General features: G+C 39.9%; 1 protein-coding gene across 9 annotated transcripts in view; it reads right to left on the minus strand.

Annotated features, from left to right (window-relative positions):
• Window positions 1–18,298, minus strand: part of DLGAP2 (DLG associated protein 2) — a 911,233-nt gene that overhangs the window by 340,015 nt on the left and 552,920 nt on the right. For all 9 annotated transcript variants that reach the window (XM_083177372.1, XM_083177368.1, XM_083177369.1 and 6 more), the window contains one exon: window positions 1,445–1,477. In XM_083177372.1, coding sequence (XP_083033498.1) covers window positions 1,445–1,477 — 33 coding nt within the window. The remainder of the gene's footprint in view (window positions 1–1,444; window positions 1,478–18,298) is intronic.

An 18,298-nucleotide genomic window follows, 5' to 3' on the forward strand; every position in this document is an offset into this window, starting at 1 on the left:
TTATAAGGTGAAATTGATGCCCTATTATCTTCTGAAAATACAGATGTATTTCTAGTGTCATCTGCATGGATCTTATAAAATCAAGTGATAACACGAAGGTAATCTCTGCTAATTCCAACTTTAAGGGCCTACACACAGGGAGAGTTGCTGAGCATTCTGATCGATGCTAGATCACTCAGAGTGCTCAGCAACATCGTTGTGTCAGTGTTGTGTGCGGAGTGATCTGTCAGGGCCAGTGGTCTGCGGTGAGAACACAGGCCCTGTACCGCAAGTATGTACATTTATCCAGCATGCTGGATATTAATCACCGGCGATATTGAATCGTGGGGCCACGCATAGCTATCACTATGGCCCCTACACACGGAGCGATGTAGGGGTATTTTAATAGATTGCTTAGAAACTGCCCTGAAATCACCACGTGTAGGCTCTATAAGAGGGACATTGGTCCACTTTAATAATGGAGTGATCCTCTAGCAGTAATAGCCAACTCCAGTTCTCAAAAGTTACCAACTGTTTTCCAGATCTCCTCAGAATTAAAAGCTAAGTACTTAGCTCCACCTGTGGATCTTTTAAAATGTGCCAATGAGTACTGAATACACCTGTGTACCAACTAGAATGTCTGGAAAATGCGAACTGTTGGTAGGACTGGACTTGGCTACCCCGATACTATAGTCATGGTTGCCTACCTGACCCTCTCCATGCTGGAGAAAATGCTCTGTTCCTGGACTTCCCTGGTCATGTATGATTGCCAGCACCTGTGGTAAAACACCTTTACCTAGCTCCCCACAGGTGATGGCAATCATATATGACCAGGAACAGAGCATTTTCTCCCTGAAGGAGAGGGTCAGGTAGGCAACCATGACTATAGTATGTTACAGGTGGTTCAGTTGGCACATTTACAGTATATTGTGGGGCAGCAGCCATTTCCTGCAGGCTTTTGGAGAAATACTGTAGTTCCAAACTTATAAACGACTTTATTTAGGATCTAGTCATCTGTTTAAAGAAAAAATAGACAGCTGAATGCGCATGTTTTTGGGCCTCATCTTATTTACATTTACAAACATCAATATGTAAAGACAAACATAACAGTTTTATATTAAAAATGTGTTCATATATGTATAAAATGTCATAAGCATAAAAGTATGTTCCAGCCTCAAAACGATCATTGCAACAAATGTCCATAAGGATGTAACACATAATAATTATGTAATTATTCCTCCATCACTGCACATAAATGGGACTCCAAGTTACAACTTAGAATGTGTTTTTTTTTTATAGCACTGGCTTCAATAAAGCTAAAGCCTAAAGCGTGTCCTGTGCTTACTCAGCTAAATTCAATTACTAAATCAAGTAGTATCTTGGCATTGTGTTTTCAGATGTTTCTAAACAGATTACTGAAATGTCCACATACAAATATAATGGTGATATTAGCCAGTGTACTCACCTTCAAGTTCACCACACAATGTGCACTGAGACTCTGTAATGACAAGAAAATAGAATATTGTAAGAATTCGGCTGTTCTCTCATTTATTGGTACAAACAACAACTTCAAAAATGTAGTAGCACAGGCTGAGATACATATTTGACAGGAAGTGATTGGTTGGTTCTTTATTTGGTCCACACTTTGATAAATCTCCCCCTCGGAGACTATGGTCCACAGAGACATTATTCAACTTATAGTGGAGAGGCTGTGGCTGACCGCTCTCTACCATTAGGCAGATGCCTAGGGCGCTAGGATCTGGGGGGGAGTGAGACAGTTGATCTGCCCATCACAAAATTAAGGATGTCTATGAAGAAGACATCCTTGTTCTATATAATGCATGTGGCGGCTGGTATTAATGGCAGTGTGGGGGGCATTGTCTAAAGGTGACGATATCGCTGCTCACGGTGGACGGTACAGCGAACGGTACGTGACCTATCACTTTAGTAACACTTTGCGCTGCCATAGGTGCCTGTGGCATCAACACAGCATAGAAAATCCATTGAGAAGTAGTATGTACATGGATTTTCTCTGCCTTTATACCCCATATTCTGCTATATCATTTACATTTGGGAAGTAGACAAACGTTATAATGCTGTTATTTATTAGCTGCTAGTCAGTATTATTACAGACATGTAGCATGCACTGTAAATACATATCTTGCAATGTAACACTAAAAATAATGACCTTAACTGAAATATTTCAGAGACGCCAAATGTATACAGTACGCTCGGTATTATGGAGAGGACTAAACATGCATCAGGAATAACACATACATATTATAATATTTACAATGATTCTTATTGACAGTGGTGAAAAACATCCACAATACAGAAAATTATCAATACATTAAAAATGTGCCCAATTTCTATGCAGAAATATGAAAGGTTTAGGAATAGAGGGGAAGGTATAAAAACTGGGGGCAGTTCACCCCTCAATATATTTGAGAGGTGCTAGCCAATGTACAATATTGTGGGGCACAGTGTGGAATCTAGGCTTACAATAGACAGTGTCAGGATTGAGATAACCCCTTTAACAGCTGCTGCTGCTCTACCACCACCACCTCCTCCCTTCCCACAAACCTTGTCCAACCACCTCAAATACCCTTCTCGGGTCTACCCACAGCTCCAGCCTCTACAGTGTGTGTGTGTGTGTGTGTGTGTGTGTGTGTGTGTGTGTGTGGCTATTTAAGTTGGCTGGGCCCTCCTCTAGGACAAGCCCTTTGCTCATGGAGAGGTGGTGGTACTCCTTTCCCCTGCCATCGACCACCCTCTCCCCCAATTAGGAGAACTTGGGCCAGTGCCAGGGTTTTTGACACCCCCTGAAAACTATAAGTTTATGCCCTACCTCCCATTCTTTATGAAGGGACAGTGGTCATACAATTGTACCCCAATTAAATTATTTCACACAGTAGCACAATCTCATTCACATTACACCACATGTGTACTAATTTTTTCATGTCACACTGCACAGAAGTACTCTGTATAAATGTATGCAACACAGTAGCATTGCTTATACACAATGCCCATAGTAGTACAGCCCCTGTCACAAGGTACTATTGTTGTACCCACAGCAATAGTACCTTGTGACAGCTTGAAATCACATATACTGTACCAGAAAGAGAGCTTCTGGGACAGACTTTTGGAATTGCTGTGCAGGGCTATGCTGGAGGTGGAACTAGTTCCCCCTACCATTAGTGGTGGTGGAACTCAGTTCCCACTCACTTTAACCCCTGTTTCTCACCTAGCACTTCATATGTTCCTCCCCACACACCCCTCAGCTCCCCTTCATCCTTTTACTTTCAGATAGATCAATAAATTGATAAATAAAGATATATCTATATTTATACAAAAAACAGTCAGGCAGGCTTTGCGGTGGATAAAACCACCTGCACCTGTGAGAACAACATACAGCAATTTAGGGGCACAAAGATGAAATTATATCTTGTCCCCCCCCCCCCCCCCCACACTAAAAAAAAATGCTGTGGTGTCCCTGATGGAAAGTACAATCACATCCTATGCTCAGTGTCATGTGAGTCCAGTCTTGGGGAAAGTAGCAGCAGTTGCCTATCTATATTCTAATTGTTGTAAACGGCTGACTAGACCTAAAGCAGGTCCCGGAGGACATTTTTTATGCCTTGTACTGTACGTGTCCAATTGGCTATTGTTTAATATACTTTAAATTCAGTAGATTGTTCTCATAAATTAATTACATTTCTTGTGTTCACAGAATGAGGAATGCAGAAAGATCAATGTACTGTCATTGACTAATGCATTTTTAGCTGTTCCCCTTGATCTCTTGAGGTTTCCTTGAGAACAAGTTATAACCACGTTTTTCAGCATTGGTTGTGATTATACAGTCAGGCTGCCTGAGGAAAAGATATTTTGGTGAGAGAATAACAGTTATGCTGCTGTGAGCTTAAAAAGCAAAGTGCTAGTTTGAAGTGAAGTAGCAGTTGTCCAGGTATAATCAGGCGCAGTGCTCTTCAGTCAGCTTCCAGTAGAGAAGCACTAGGACGTGTGTGTGAGGACTGTAAAGTTCCTTCATATAGTTATTCCAAACCCTTGGTCCTCAAATCTTTCTTAAAGTTAAGGTTTAATGGACATCCATACTTGAGGACAGATAATTAATGCTATTAGTGTCATATGTTCATTGTTTATATGTTATTGCCCTATCACCTTTATGGTCCCACTTGTACTTTTGGTTGTCCCCTCCTATTCCCCCCCCCCCCCCCTTTAAAGTATTACTAATGCTTTAAATGTATTACTTGAGATACTATGTGGGAAATTTATCACACCTTCTAAAAAAGACAAATGGGGAAGTTTCTCATAGCAACCATCCAAATTATATCTAGCAGGTATCAAGTGTATGATATAAAATGACAACTAGAACTTGATTGGCTGCTATGGGCAACATTTCCACTTGTGCTCTTCGAAGGTTTGATACATCTCCTCCCATATTACTATGGGTGGATTTATTGCACCTTGCAATAATATAATTTATATAATGAACAGGCGCTTTACAAATATTGTCTCTATAGTTAAGTTGATGTTTCTTTTATTGTTATGCAAAATAAAAAAAATGTAAGCTGTGCCAATGGGTCAGACCTCTGAGGTGGCATAAATCTGGAGAGCTAGAAAATTTGGTTTTCATGTATATATTTTGAGAGCTGTCTCTTATTATTTCCATCACCATTCTTTATTAATATGGCACCACAAGAGTACTGCAGAACTTAACAAAACAATTCAGCTAAACAAGAAAAGAGTAACTTACATTACAAATCATGGCTTGTAAATATTTCTGCATCAGCATAACACCTAAATAAGCAGAAGAAACCAAGTGTTGGGTGCCGCTGATTGGAGTAGATCAGCAGTTCTCAAACTGTGGGTCCTGACCCCCAAAGTGGGTCCCAACCAGTGTTCCCTCTAAGCTGTGCGCACGTGCGCACGCACACAACTCGACAAGCGTGCGCACAGACATTACAACAGAGCGCACAAAGCAGCAGTGGTCCCTTTTTTGCAGTTGTGGACTCAATTAATGTGTGTTTCACCCATTAACTACATTGTGTGCTGTGATTTAAATGTTTAAATGTTTAACATAATTTTGAAGTAAAGTTAACACAAATGCTGAATGTCATTTTCCAGTTATATATAAGTGACGCACAAAACTGTAAATTTCCGTCCAAAGTTGCACAGCCAAAATCTTTTGCCGCCCACAGCCTTCGTAAAATTAGAGGGAACATTGGTCCCAACCTTCTCAGCATTGGGTCGCAAAATCAGGCTGATAACTTTTCTCATCTCAGTCAGTGGCAGGTATTCAATGGGTAGAATCGCGGCTGGCAGCGAATCCTGTGTAGGATTCGCTGCACTTTCGCCGCAATTCTCCCTTCGGGGAGATTCGCCCGGCAGCCACCCCTCTGCCCTATTCAACGCCTTAGGGGCTCTCTGCCCCTGGCGGCGAATTTTAACCCCCCCGGCGAATGCCGCCAGTGAGCTGGGGGACAGCTGCAGGCAGGGAGATGGAAGCCTCCCTGCCTGCGCCGGACACTGTGGGGGTGAATGAGGGCTGTCAGGGACACAGGGAGAGCCCCCCAGAGCTGGCAGGGGGCTGTGTTAGGGAGCCGCTACACTCACTGGTCCCGATCGTGCATATGTAATATCGGGACCAGTGTGCAGTGAATAAATGAATGTTAATGAGCGGCTCCTGGCTCCCGCCCCCTACTGGCGAATGTGTAAAAAAAAATTTGTTTAGAAAAATAAAATAATAATTAAAAATATATTCATGTGCTGCAAGCACATGAATAAAAATAGCATGCCCCTTCACAGAAAAAAAAATCTAATTTTTTGACACCAAAAAAATAGAAAAAAAAAAAACGCTTTCTTTTAAAAGATCACATTCCAGTTCACCTAAAAAAGATGATGAATGTAAAATTGAGAATCATGGCGAAAATCAATGGAGAAAGCAGTTCTCCATTTGAGCATTGAATACACTCTCGGCGAATCCCAGTGAAAACCCCATTGAAATACAGCAGCGAATTGCAGCAAGCATGAAACGGAGAACTGGCCGACATTCACTGTTCGCTTTCGGCGAACAGTGAACATTGAATAGGGTGAATCACATTTTCAGTGAAAAAAATTCACCGCAAGGTGAATCGGGAGCATTAAATACTGGCCAGTGATTCAAGGAGTCTGAAAAATCTGTTGGATTGTCAGTTGTTTTAGACTCCTCACATTATTTGTGCCTCCACAATGCTGCCATGTACGTGCTGCTGTGACTACACATGTGATGTGATGACCTTCAGCAGTAACTTGCTGGGGTCCTGTCATTATTTTTATTGCCTGATGGGGTCCCAGAGAAAAATAGTGTGAGGACACTAAAGGGCCTAATACAGACTTGATTCAGCAGCTGGGTTGCTAATTTTTTGAAGCCCTGAGATCAGATTTACGCCGCTTTGTCAAAGTAAATCCCGCCCTGTGTAAGCCTGCAAATTGCTTAGCACGGTTTGCAAAAATATTGCAGGCCTGTAAATAGCTCCAATCCATTCGCAAGCCAATCACCAGTGAATGTTTTTTTCCATTATTTGCAGTCTGAGTGTATCCCAGGACTTACTCAGCATCTGATATAAACAGGCTGTTCGGGTCCAGAGCTGACAGCACATTACTTCCCCTCAAATGCCTGGGCATGCCTGCATTTTCCCTGACACTCCTATAAAATGGCCAGTTACCACCTCCAAATGCCGGCTTCCTGTCAATTACCTTGCGTACGGCCAACAAAAAGTAGCAGGATCTTATCGCAGGATGGCCTCGCACATGTCAAGTGCTAATTTACAGCCATGCGATCAGGTCTGAATTAGGCCTAAAGCATATGAGGGAATATAGTCCTGCTCATGAGAGTTTCCAATCTAATACTACGTTCTCATTGCCAGTAAGATTAACCCTGCTTTTAAATGCCGGGAACTGTAGCGCCGGACCTCCATTCTTACTGCTAAGCAAAATATCAGGTGAAGAAGTTCTACCCAGTGATTTGCCTACCCGTGTCGGCATACCAAGGTCTCCAACCTGGCTAAAAAAGCAGGGTTGGAGAGCTGGAATTTCGTCACTGGTTGAACCGTTTACACTGGAAAAAAACCTGTGTTAAAAGGCAAATTACTGGGTCGATACGCTAGACCCAGTAATTTGCCTAGCATTGAGAATGAGGTATAAAAGGAATAATAGATGTTGGGGGTAAATTCAGAGCTGTAAAATATTATCCTGATATCTGTGCACTAAATAGAACTGGGGGAAATTGGCTCTAAATTGCACACCCTCAGTAATGAAAGGTGCCATCTGCTGAGAATAAATGGGTTACACAGAGAGAGAAGGTGCAAATGCACTATGCTATCATTAAATTATAATATATAATAAGAGGTTGTTGGTATATCATTGGCCAGTGATATTGGCCTGCCCAACAATCGTCCAGGTCACCTCTTGTCGAGCAGGTCCCTAACACTCTGGGGTCACCACCTGGGATGCAGGGAACCCTGAAACACGATCCAGCTTAGGACCCCCCCAGGGCATCACAATAAAGAATAGGGATAGTAAAGTGGTGAAATTATAAGTATGGAGGGCCCTACTATATGTTTGAAGGTTGACCTGCTCGACAAGAGGTGACCTGGACGATTGGTGGGCAGGCCAATATCACTGGCCAATGATATACCAACAACCTCTTATTATATATTATATTATAATGTAATGATAGCATAGTGCATTTGCACCCTCTCTCTGTGTGCACTAAATAGAACTGCAAGATAAAACAGATCTACTGCATATCAGTCGAATGGCTAATATCAACTTATAATTCAAACAGACATTTATAATAGAAAACATCTCAAAATGGCACATCTGTTTTGGAACCTGTGCCTTAATTACATTTATTCAACATCTTACATCCATTCTAGGGGAAGGAAGTATTTTAAGGGGGGAATGAACCAAAACAAATTAGATTATTGCTATAATACGTATTCTATATTATTTAATATAATATTAAAGATCATCATTAAAGCTGAAATGCAAGGATTATTGATGTGTATGCATACAGCAAAAAAGACATACTGTAGGGCATTATTCAATGCCTTTTTTCGGCATGTGCAGTGAAACCTGTTTAGGATTCACTGCACATTCGCCGCATTCCGGAGGGCTGGAGCATTCACTGCCAGCCCTCCATGTCACCCTATTCAACGCTGCAGGGGCTTGCTGCCCCTAAGGGGATTTTTAACCAAGGGACGGCGGCAGGTAGGGAGATGGAAGCCTCCCTGCCTGCGCCGGAATGTGTGTGGGGGGAAGGAGGGCTCCCGGGGACACAGGCAGCAGAAGCTGCCCCCCCTTCCCCGGAGAGCTGGCAGGGGACGTGGTTAGGGAGCCGCTGCCCTGGTCCCGCTCGTGCATATGTAATGAGCAGGACCAGTGTGCAGTGAATATTAATGAGCGGCTCCCCGCCCCCTGATGGCGCATGTGTAAATAAAAAATGTAATTAAATATATATATTCATATGCAGCAAGCACATGAATAAAAATAGCATGCCCATTTACAGAATAAAATTACTGATTTTTGTTACACCAAATAAAAAAAAAAAACACCTTTATTTTAAAAGATCAGATTCCAGTTCACCTTAAAAAGATGGCTATTGCTAAACGGTGACACATGGCGAAAATCACGCTGAAAGCAATTCACCATCCGAGCATTGAATACAGTCATGGCGAATGTAAGTTAAAAAACAACAGAGAATTGCAGCAAGCATGAAACGGAGGACTGGCCAGCATTCACTCTTCACTTTCGGCGAACAATGAATAGGGTTAATCAGATTTTCAGTGAAAAAGATTCACCGCAAGTAGTGAAAACAGCCTGATTCGCCGTAAAAAATGGTGAATCCTGAGCATTGAATACTGCCCATAGTGGTTAGCATTACTACCTCACAGCTCTGAGGTCATAAGTTTAAATCCTGACCAAAGCAGTATGGGCAGATGTATAAAGCTTCAAATGGAGAGTAATAAACAACCAGCCAATCAGCTCCTGTCATTTTTCAAACCCAGCCTGTGATATGGCATTTAGGAGCCCATTGGCTGGTTGTTTGTCACTCTCAATTTTATCACTTTTTGAAGCTTGATACATCTTGACCATTGTGTGTGGATTTTGTATGTTCTCCCAGATCTCACAACCATTTAGTTGAGCTTCCTCCCACAGTCCAAAAATATACTAGTATGTGGCTTCTGACAAAAAAAAAAACCTAATGTGTATGTGTGGCTATGTGACAGTGAAAATAGATTGTAAGCTCCAATTGGGCCTGATATAAAGTAATGAAGTAACACATTCGGATTGGCCACGCCTCCTCTCAGTATCAGAGCCCTTGGCCTCTCTCTACGGCCCTGGACAAACCTCATCATACAGTACTATGAAATGTTGTCATGGGGGCAATTAGATTAATTTTATTAAAACCTTATGATTAGTTTTATTGTTAAGAGAAAAACATGTTGATTTGTTTTATTAAAAAGAGAAGATTGGACTAAGCTAATTTGATGTTATGTCAGTATTATCATTTACACTTACCATTGTTATTGCAGTAAATGTATCAACAGTTAACATTATTAAAATAATTCTGAAAACATTCCATTTATTCTATTTATTTTCTGGCATGTAACACACAGAAAGGTTGGCCATTTGTACATACAAATGCCAAATGCTTCCTAGTGTTTATCAAGTGGAGATAAGCATTGTTTTTTTTATAAAAAATATTCACGAGGATTTTTGATTTTTACCAACCTGCACATTTCTCTTGAGAAATTTGTCCTTGGAGTGCAGAATAACATGACACCACCATTCCATGGAACAGTAGACAGAGGTACATTAGACTTTCATCTTCATGAATCCAGGGGTGAAATGTAATAGGTGGCGATTTTTTGGTCATGTTTAAAAATCGCACCTTTGAAAATCACAGAAACAAACAAGTTGGGGTTCCCTTGATTTTACAAAACCAGCACCAGGCTCAAGGGCCGGTCCTGGTTCCCAAAATACGAGGGACAAAATAACTAGGCGTCCCCCGTATTTCAAGAATCAGCACCCAACCAGCCAGCAGGGTTATGCCAAAGCCAGTGGGAGACTTTTTATACAAGTCCCCCCGGCCAAAGCATTCATCCCTCTGACCGGTCAACATGGGCAGGGGTCCTGGGGAAGTGGGGACCTCCCCAAAGAAGGGTCCCCCCCTCCAGAACTTACCTGCCCATGTTGAAGCCCGGGGCTGTCCTCGATGCCCCTGGGCGGTGGGCATCGAGCTGATAAAATGGTGTAAAAAATAGAAAGAATTATTTTGTATATTGCTGTGGAACTATGAGTCCGAGCAAGCCTGCACCACATGCAGGGACTTGGAGAACCACAAGTCCCAGCATGCGGGGCAATAAAGGGCCCACTGGGATTTGTAGTCCCACAGTAGTACAAATAGTTAAATAAATACTCACACACTGACAGTAAAACTTTATTGCACACAGAGCCCATTCATCCAATACTTACCTATGTTGCCACGGAGCATCGGTCCCCTTGTCCAGTAGTATCCATTTGGGCTACCTGTGGATAAAAAAACATACTTACCAGCCATCTTCAGCACTTCTCCGGGACTACTGTAACCAAGCTCCGGTCTTCTGTTAACTTCTGGGGCTCCACCCCCCTACCGGGACTTAGGCCCGCCCACCAGCCAATCATGGTCCGGGATCTCCCGATGCTAGACCATGATTGGCTGGTGGGCGGGCCTACACAGAGGGAGCTGACTTGTGCCAAAGAAAAAAATACACCCAGCCTCATGACATGAAAGCACTGCAATAAGAGGTACCCATTAAGTGCCGTACACACTATGTGATAAAGGCAGATACCTTTAAACTCCCAGGAGCTACAAAATGGACAATTAGAGCATACACACTGAACGATTTCAAACAATAAAGATAAATAGTTTTCTTTACCACTGACCATCTTGTATGTACAGATGAGAATGGGGGTTGGTAATGACCTATGGGAGCATGCATCAATATCGTTCATACTCACTGAACAATTATATCGTTAAGAATATTGTTATCGTGCATATCTGACTTTATTGCATAGTGCGTATGGGCTTTAGAAAAGTAGTGCTAGAGAGTGCAAACCAAATATTACACCACCTGTAGATTTATTTAAGTGTATTTATTGAAGCTATTCAATTGCTGCTCCTGTCCTGCGTGACCAGCTGCCGGTGGCGAACTGAAATGTATGAATGGTTTAAGTGCTTGGATAGAACTTTTTTCATAGTTCTAGTTATTTTATTTGTTAACAAACATCGATTGAATATCGCCCGTGTAATTTCCCCTCACTTTAGATGGGAGATCTTTGTGGCGATAACAATTGAATTTCCTCCTTACAGTATTTATTACTTCTGTTTACATCGCCTGTTGTCTATGGTAAGTACTATACCAACATTTCTTCTACGCTTTGTCAACTTTTCTCTGGAAAAAAATATTTTTCCTTAAATGTTTACTTTTTCTTATCCTTCAATTTTTATTATATGATTTTGTTTTGGACATACTGTACTTATATAATATGATTTGTTTTGGAACAATCATTAGGGGAGTTGGTACAAAGAAGTCAATTTACATTATCTGAATAATTGAATTTCTGACTATAAATATCCAATTATTTGTATTGTACAGTAAGTTCTGTTTTAAATATTTGACAGACATTTCTCAGTCTTCTGTTATAAACTTTGATATACAAGACATTCTTATTTTACTCAGCAAAAATTCCCATCAAATGTTATCTTACTCGTTCACTGTACATTTATGCAGAATATTTTTGTGAAAGAGTTAAGAGTGGCAGCAATGTAAAAAGAGATTTGCAGCTGATGTATAAGACAACTTGTTCCAAGTCAAATATTTCCCTTCAATATCTGAAGAGCTCAGTAGGAAGAATAGCTGCTAATAGAACTCATGTCTCAACTAATGGAACTCATGTTTCATTTAGCCTGATGGCAAAAGTGGTAGCAGAAATAGAGACAGATGGAAAGTATGAGTCTGGGAAAAGCAGAAGGCTCCAAATTAAACACTCACCGAGCTTTGTAAAGCATTACGGAATACTTAGGGAAGCTTCATGAAGCTTTACAAAATATAGATAAATCCAATAAGTGCACAGTCCTCTTAATCCTCTTTGGAATCAGATTCAAGTCTCTGGGCTAGGTATCTCCAGAGAGGAATACAAGACAAGTTGGAACTATACATAGAACAGTAAAGGTGCTACTCAAGTGGTTTACAATTCTTTACAAAGTTACTTAAACCATGTTAGCGGTACGTAAGATCAGACCACTCTAGTACCGTTAACGAGAAGTTCCTACTTTCCAATTTACCAAATACATAATTACATAATAAGGAATTAGATTGTTAGGGATCTACAGATAAGCTGGTTTTCCGTCAAGCATAATTATGTAATGTATAGGCATAATGTTCTCTTCAATATTAAAGTACATTTAAATAGCAAGTTTATGTTTCCAGAATTCATTAATCCTCTTTATGTATACACTGCAATTCCCGGAAAGCACAAGCATTGCCATGACCATTTGCACATATAATAGGTTATAACAAGTCACTTTGATTGCTGTGCTTGTAGAATACATTGATTTATCTCATAGCAGCTGTGCAGTGTTACTGTTATTTTAGTCTTTGATATACATCAAAAATAAATATTCTGGTACTATTATTATTTTAGCATTATATAACAAGACATTGAATAGAAATGCTTCACATCCAATTGTATTACAGGTTGAGTATCCCTTATTGAAATATCGGTTATCTAAATTATTCCGAAAACAATAGTCTCCAAAATGTATTTTTATTTTTTATTTTTTGCTAAAAACCTACTGGGTACATTGGTACTGGCACTACTGGGGAAATAACATGTAACTGGCACTAAATATGTGCAAGGACATGATTGCTTGGCATTCAAAGTCAGTGTCAGAGATAGTTCACAAACTTTGTTTCATTTTTTAAAATCTTGTTTCATGCACAAATAAAATATATTTGTGTGTATTTTATGTGTGATGTGCTTATACAACATAAATGCAAGATACCTCATTAAAATATAAAAATATTCCAAAATACGGAATAATCCGTTACCAGAAATTCTTCTGGTCCCGAGTATTTTGGATAAGGGATACTCAAGCTGTAGTTTACCAGATGTTTATAGTCAGATATAAAATATACATTTAGAAAAACAAAAACAAAATCATAATGGTCAGTCCATTAAATTGTGCTGTTGCTATTACAAAGTTTGCCTTAGGGTCCAATGATGCATATTCTATTTTAGATTGAAGCTCAGCTATTAACTACGTACTGACATTTTGGTAAAATTTCATAATGTGTTTAATTACGTCTTAGCTACTCTGGTGTTTTGTGGAAGGAGTCAGCAGGGAAAGGAATTATATACACATTTTTCTAATTAAAAAACGAAACAAGAAATATGGGTTAGTGCAAAGTGGAAAGCGGTGATGCTGTGGGAGATAACGGAATAAAGAACCAATAGTTTCAGACACATATTCAACCTCATGCATTAGCACCTATTTCCTATAGACTGAAGCTTATGAACATAGTCTGGTTTGTCCTATTTATCTGTTAATACTCAGTCTCATTTTAATACTGTAATACTAAATGTAAAACACTAAGGGGGAAATTTACTAAAGGAAATTTGTAAAAAATAGGTGTATTTGTATCCAGAAATACACTTATTTTTGACATTTACTATCCCGAAAATACGGCAATTCGTAGTCGTAATGATAGCACATCAATACGACTACGAATTGCCGTATTTTCGGCATAGTGAATGTAAAAAAAAAGTGTATTTCTGGATACAAATACACCTATTTTTTTACAAATTTCCTTTAGTAAATTTCCCCCTAAATGTCTCTAAATACATGTAAATAACTTAAAAAATGCAAATATTTATAGTAAAACAGTTAACCTCTAATTCAAGGAAAACATGCAAAGGTATATCAAAGGTACCAATAGTATGAATGAGGAAGGTGTTATAAAATGTGTGTATATCTGAATATTTCTAAACACTGGATATCAAAAGAGTATGTGTGTATCTAATGACACCATGGCTCAAATTGGCACAAGCAATTCTGACCCGGCAGGAGAGGAAGAGCAATCAGTAAAGTGAGAATGTAGAGTATTGTTGTAGAACAAATGGTAATGACATAAGTTTACTATAAAATCTATTGAATGCACAATCAACATATATTACACTACATACTGTACAAATGGGTATGACCATAAAAGCCAGTCTGCAGCTAAGGTTCATTTATGCTGAGTTGTCAAAATCCTTTAAAAAACAAGTGTAAGTGTGTGTGTGTGTGTGTGTGTGTGTGTGTGTGTGTGTGTGTGTGTGTGACCATCCACCTAAGGTTTATTCTGTTATTTATCAACTTTTATTATTATTATAATTTTATTTATAAGGCGCCACAAGTGTTTTGCAGCGCCGTACAAAGGAACAGTACAGGGAGACAAAACAGTATTACATTGAATAAATAACAAAAATAGAGTACAAATAGAGAGCGCCACAGTTCAATACACATTACAGCTTAAATATAAGTAGTGAGGACTCAATCAACATACAACTAGAGCAAGGCTGGGCAACACCGGCCCTCCAGATGTTGATGAACTACACATCCCAGGATGCTTTGCATTAGTTTTACTATGTGGCCATGCTGAAACTGATGCAAGAAGTGTAGTTCATCAACATCTGGAGGGCCAGTGTTGCCCAGCCCTGAACTAGAGGCTTGAGGCCAATGATGGAGATGAGTATGCGGACGAAGATGGTCACTGAGTGTTTGAGTATAGGAGAGCTGTGAGTGAAATGTGAAGAGAAGTGGGCTTTGACAACAGGAGGGAAGAGGGCCCTGCTCAGAGGAGCTTACAATCTAGTAGGAAGGGGAGACAGACAGATTACAAGTGGTGCAAGCAAGTGGGTGGTGGCTAGATAGCAGGATGTAAACAGGCAAGGGGTCAGAGAACCAGCTAGTTTATGCAGTGGAAGGGTACGCTTTGATGAATAGGTGAGTTTTCAGTGCCCGTTTGAAGCTTTGCAAGGTTGGGGAGAGTCTAATGGAGCGAGGGAGTGCATTCCACTGAAAGGGTGCAGCACGGGCAAAGTCCTGTACTCTAGCAATTGCAATCATTATAGCAACCCTGCTAACCTGACTGATAGGTCTTGGGTATCCTTCCTGTCCTGCCTGCCAATCAGCTTATTTCTGATGTGACCGGAATGATGACTTTCACACAAGAGGCTACCTGAGTCAGTACCCGGAATAACCCTGGTAGTGACCAGGATCAAGGCCCTGCCAACCAAGCAGACCCTTACATTCTGATCCAATAACCAGGTAACCCCGGCAAGCCCCTATAATATCCTGGGTTTTATGCTCAGAGTGAAAGAGGCATTATAAAGTGTTTAATGTTACTGAACACAACAGTGCATATTAACTAAGGTTATATCCTTACCATATTATTGACTAATTTCGACACATGAAAATATAACTCTTTTTACTGTAGTCTTGAAATGTAGCACATTGGTGACTGTAAACCAATTTTTCTTTTAAATAATTAGGGTGTTCTTGTCACCCTCTCCATATACTGTAACATAAAATGATTTTTGACATGTTACCTAAGCAGTTGTAGTAGTAGTAATATTGTATTCTTCAAAATAGTAGCGCAAGGGCCTAGAGAGTATGACGCAATTATTAACCCTGTCTGTTGATGTTTATACTATTTTTATTGCCACTGCTGGGACAAGATTATTTTTGATCATTTTATTGAGTGTTTTCTCTGTCAATATTGTGGTTTCCCTTGCAGTCTAGGCTTGAGATTTTGCTAAGAATACTTTGTAATATTGATTTTTTTATTGCAAGAATTAATTCATTTTGCAGGATTCCTGAGTGTGCTGTGTAAGTCCATCCTGCTGTTTTCCTATCCAAGCAATTAACTGATCAGCAACACGTCCAAGGGTGACCTGAGGGTGACAGGATATGACTGGAATATGTGGGAAAAGGAAGTGTGAACACCAAGTCAAAGGTTTCAATTAAAATAGTAAGGGATTGTTTTTTTTTTAAAGTCTGTTCTTATTTGCATGCTTACTAATTTCACGTGTGTGGATGGTTGCTATGGTACAATAACCCTATTACTGTACATGCTTTCGGTAACTCAGCAATCATCTAGCAAATCTTGCCATAGCTTCTCAGGGCCCTTACAACGGACGCCTGTGTGCTCATTGCTATTTACAGCTAAATGCATTTTTTATAGAAAGTAAAGTATCTTAAGATACTTATTGACTCGAAATTCTGATGTGCCTTTAATTCTACTATAAGTTAACCCTTTGGCAAAATAGCTGTGAAAATTGCCAAGCAAACATTTCTATTCATCATAATCGCCTGTAATCTTTACCTTATATAAGAAATATAATCTTTTTTTTTTTTTACACATTTTTAATTTGAATTTATATAACAAATGTGAGCGACGCAGGTATTTTTAGTGGATATTCTCACAGATATGTTGGCACTCAAAGGGTTAAATAATATATTAAATTAACTAAAATCTTATTAAATAAATTTACAGACATCCAATTCAATTATTTAATACACTCTATACATAAAATTAAATATTCATACATTACATGTATCAGTTAATACTACAGTCAGGTTTTGCTGCAGTGATGAAAACCATGTGGTTTGTGCATTCCGTTTTCAATGTGCGACGGATGTAATATGCATTGATGCCTTGCTGCACCCTAGGATGCTGGGTTCTCTAATAGAACTAAACCATGCTGTCACTAGGCTGTTTAGGTCTATAAATCACTCAAAGACACTCAACCAATAAGAGCAGTTTATTGACAGATTGCATATGGCGTCTAAAAAAAAAACGGTTTGCATAGAATTCCAATGAGATGGGTTTGAAGTTGAACCAGCATTTACGGTAGTTGAAGAAACTAGGGTCACTGTTTTGGAGCTAAAAATAGGTGAATAAATAGCCCTGACTGCAGTATGTCTATCCATTCTCTTCCAGCTAGCAAAAATCTATTTTCACTTTCATTACTATGTCTATTGACAACAATCTCAGCCATATCACTCAGGAATCAGAATAGAGCAAAGTCCTCTTATTTACCCTTCAAGTCTTCTCACTCATTCTCCTAACATGCTTTTGCAGGGATTATAAAACGACTTAACCCATGAAAACAACACACAGTGGGAAAATAAATCTTTGTACATCTTTGGTTAATGTTATGATCATTTTATCATGTCATAGCATTTTAATACGTTTTTAATCCAGTAGTCAAAATGAGATATATCTTGTCCATTTGTCTCTCTACAGACAAAGCATTTTTTTACTCAAATTCTTCTGATTTTTATTGTTTATAAAGTGCCAGCATACTGTATAATAAAGATGGATGCATAGAAGGGATCATTATGCTAATTAATTGCGTAGTGAATTCGCAATGGCGACCGTTGTTAACTTCCTGCTTATGCGAATGTGCAGATTTTCACTGAGGGCGCCCTCAGAGAATTGCTTAGTCTCTGTGGTGCTCGCGGCGGGGGGAGGGGGCGTGCCATAAGCACTGGGTGCACCCAGGAATACTCTAGACGGGAGTGGGCAGCTGGTAGAGAAACATGGCTCGCAAAGCAGCAAAATACCACTGATTTGCGAGTCAACCAGAATGAGGGCCACTGTGTAGTACATCTATCATTCTCTATGGAAGCCAAAGGCTTGAACAATAATTACAGGAGTAGTAATGTTGCAGCAAGAGAATAGCTAGAAATACTGCTGCTGATGACACCCACATGCCACCATGCTGCTGCTGCAAGCAAGATCCTTTCTCCTGGATGTGCATAGAGCAGCCAATGAATTGATCTATTTACCAAACAGACAGTGACAGATGATGGCATAGCAGGACAGTGACGACAGTCTGTCAACCACTGACAGCTTAGAACTCAGAGGTGGCATATGAATATAGTTAGTTTGTTCTTGTGCTGCTGCAGTCTGACTGCTCAGCACTGATTGATTGAAGGAGCTACAAACTCATGAACCCACAGCTCCCGCTCCATTGAATACACCTCTACTCCTATAATTTCCGATCTACTGACAAAAGCCTGGATCCCAGGCACAGCATGATAATATGATACACACCTTTTGATGGGGGCAAGAGACATAGGGGAGATGTATCAAAGCTACTAAAGAAGACCGGTGCATAACTTGACCATAGTAACCAATAAGCTGGGTTATAGAATGTGTTA

The sequence above is a fragment of the Crinia signifera genome, chromosome 3 (assembly GCF_055691185.1).
Source record: "Crinia signifera chromosome 3, ASM5569118v1, whole genome shotgun sequence".
Classification (NCBI taxonomy): Eukaryota; Metazoa; Chordata; class Amphibia; order Anura; family Myobatrachidae; genus Crinia; species Crinia signifera.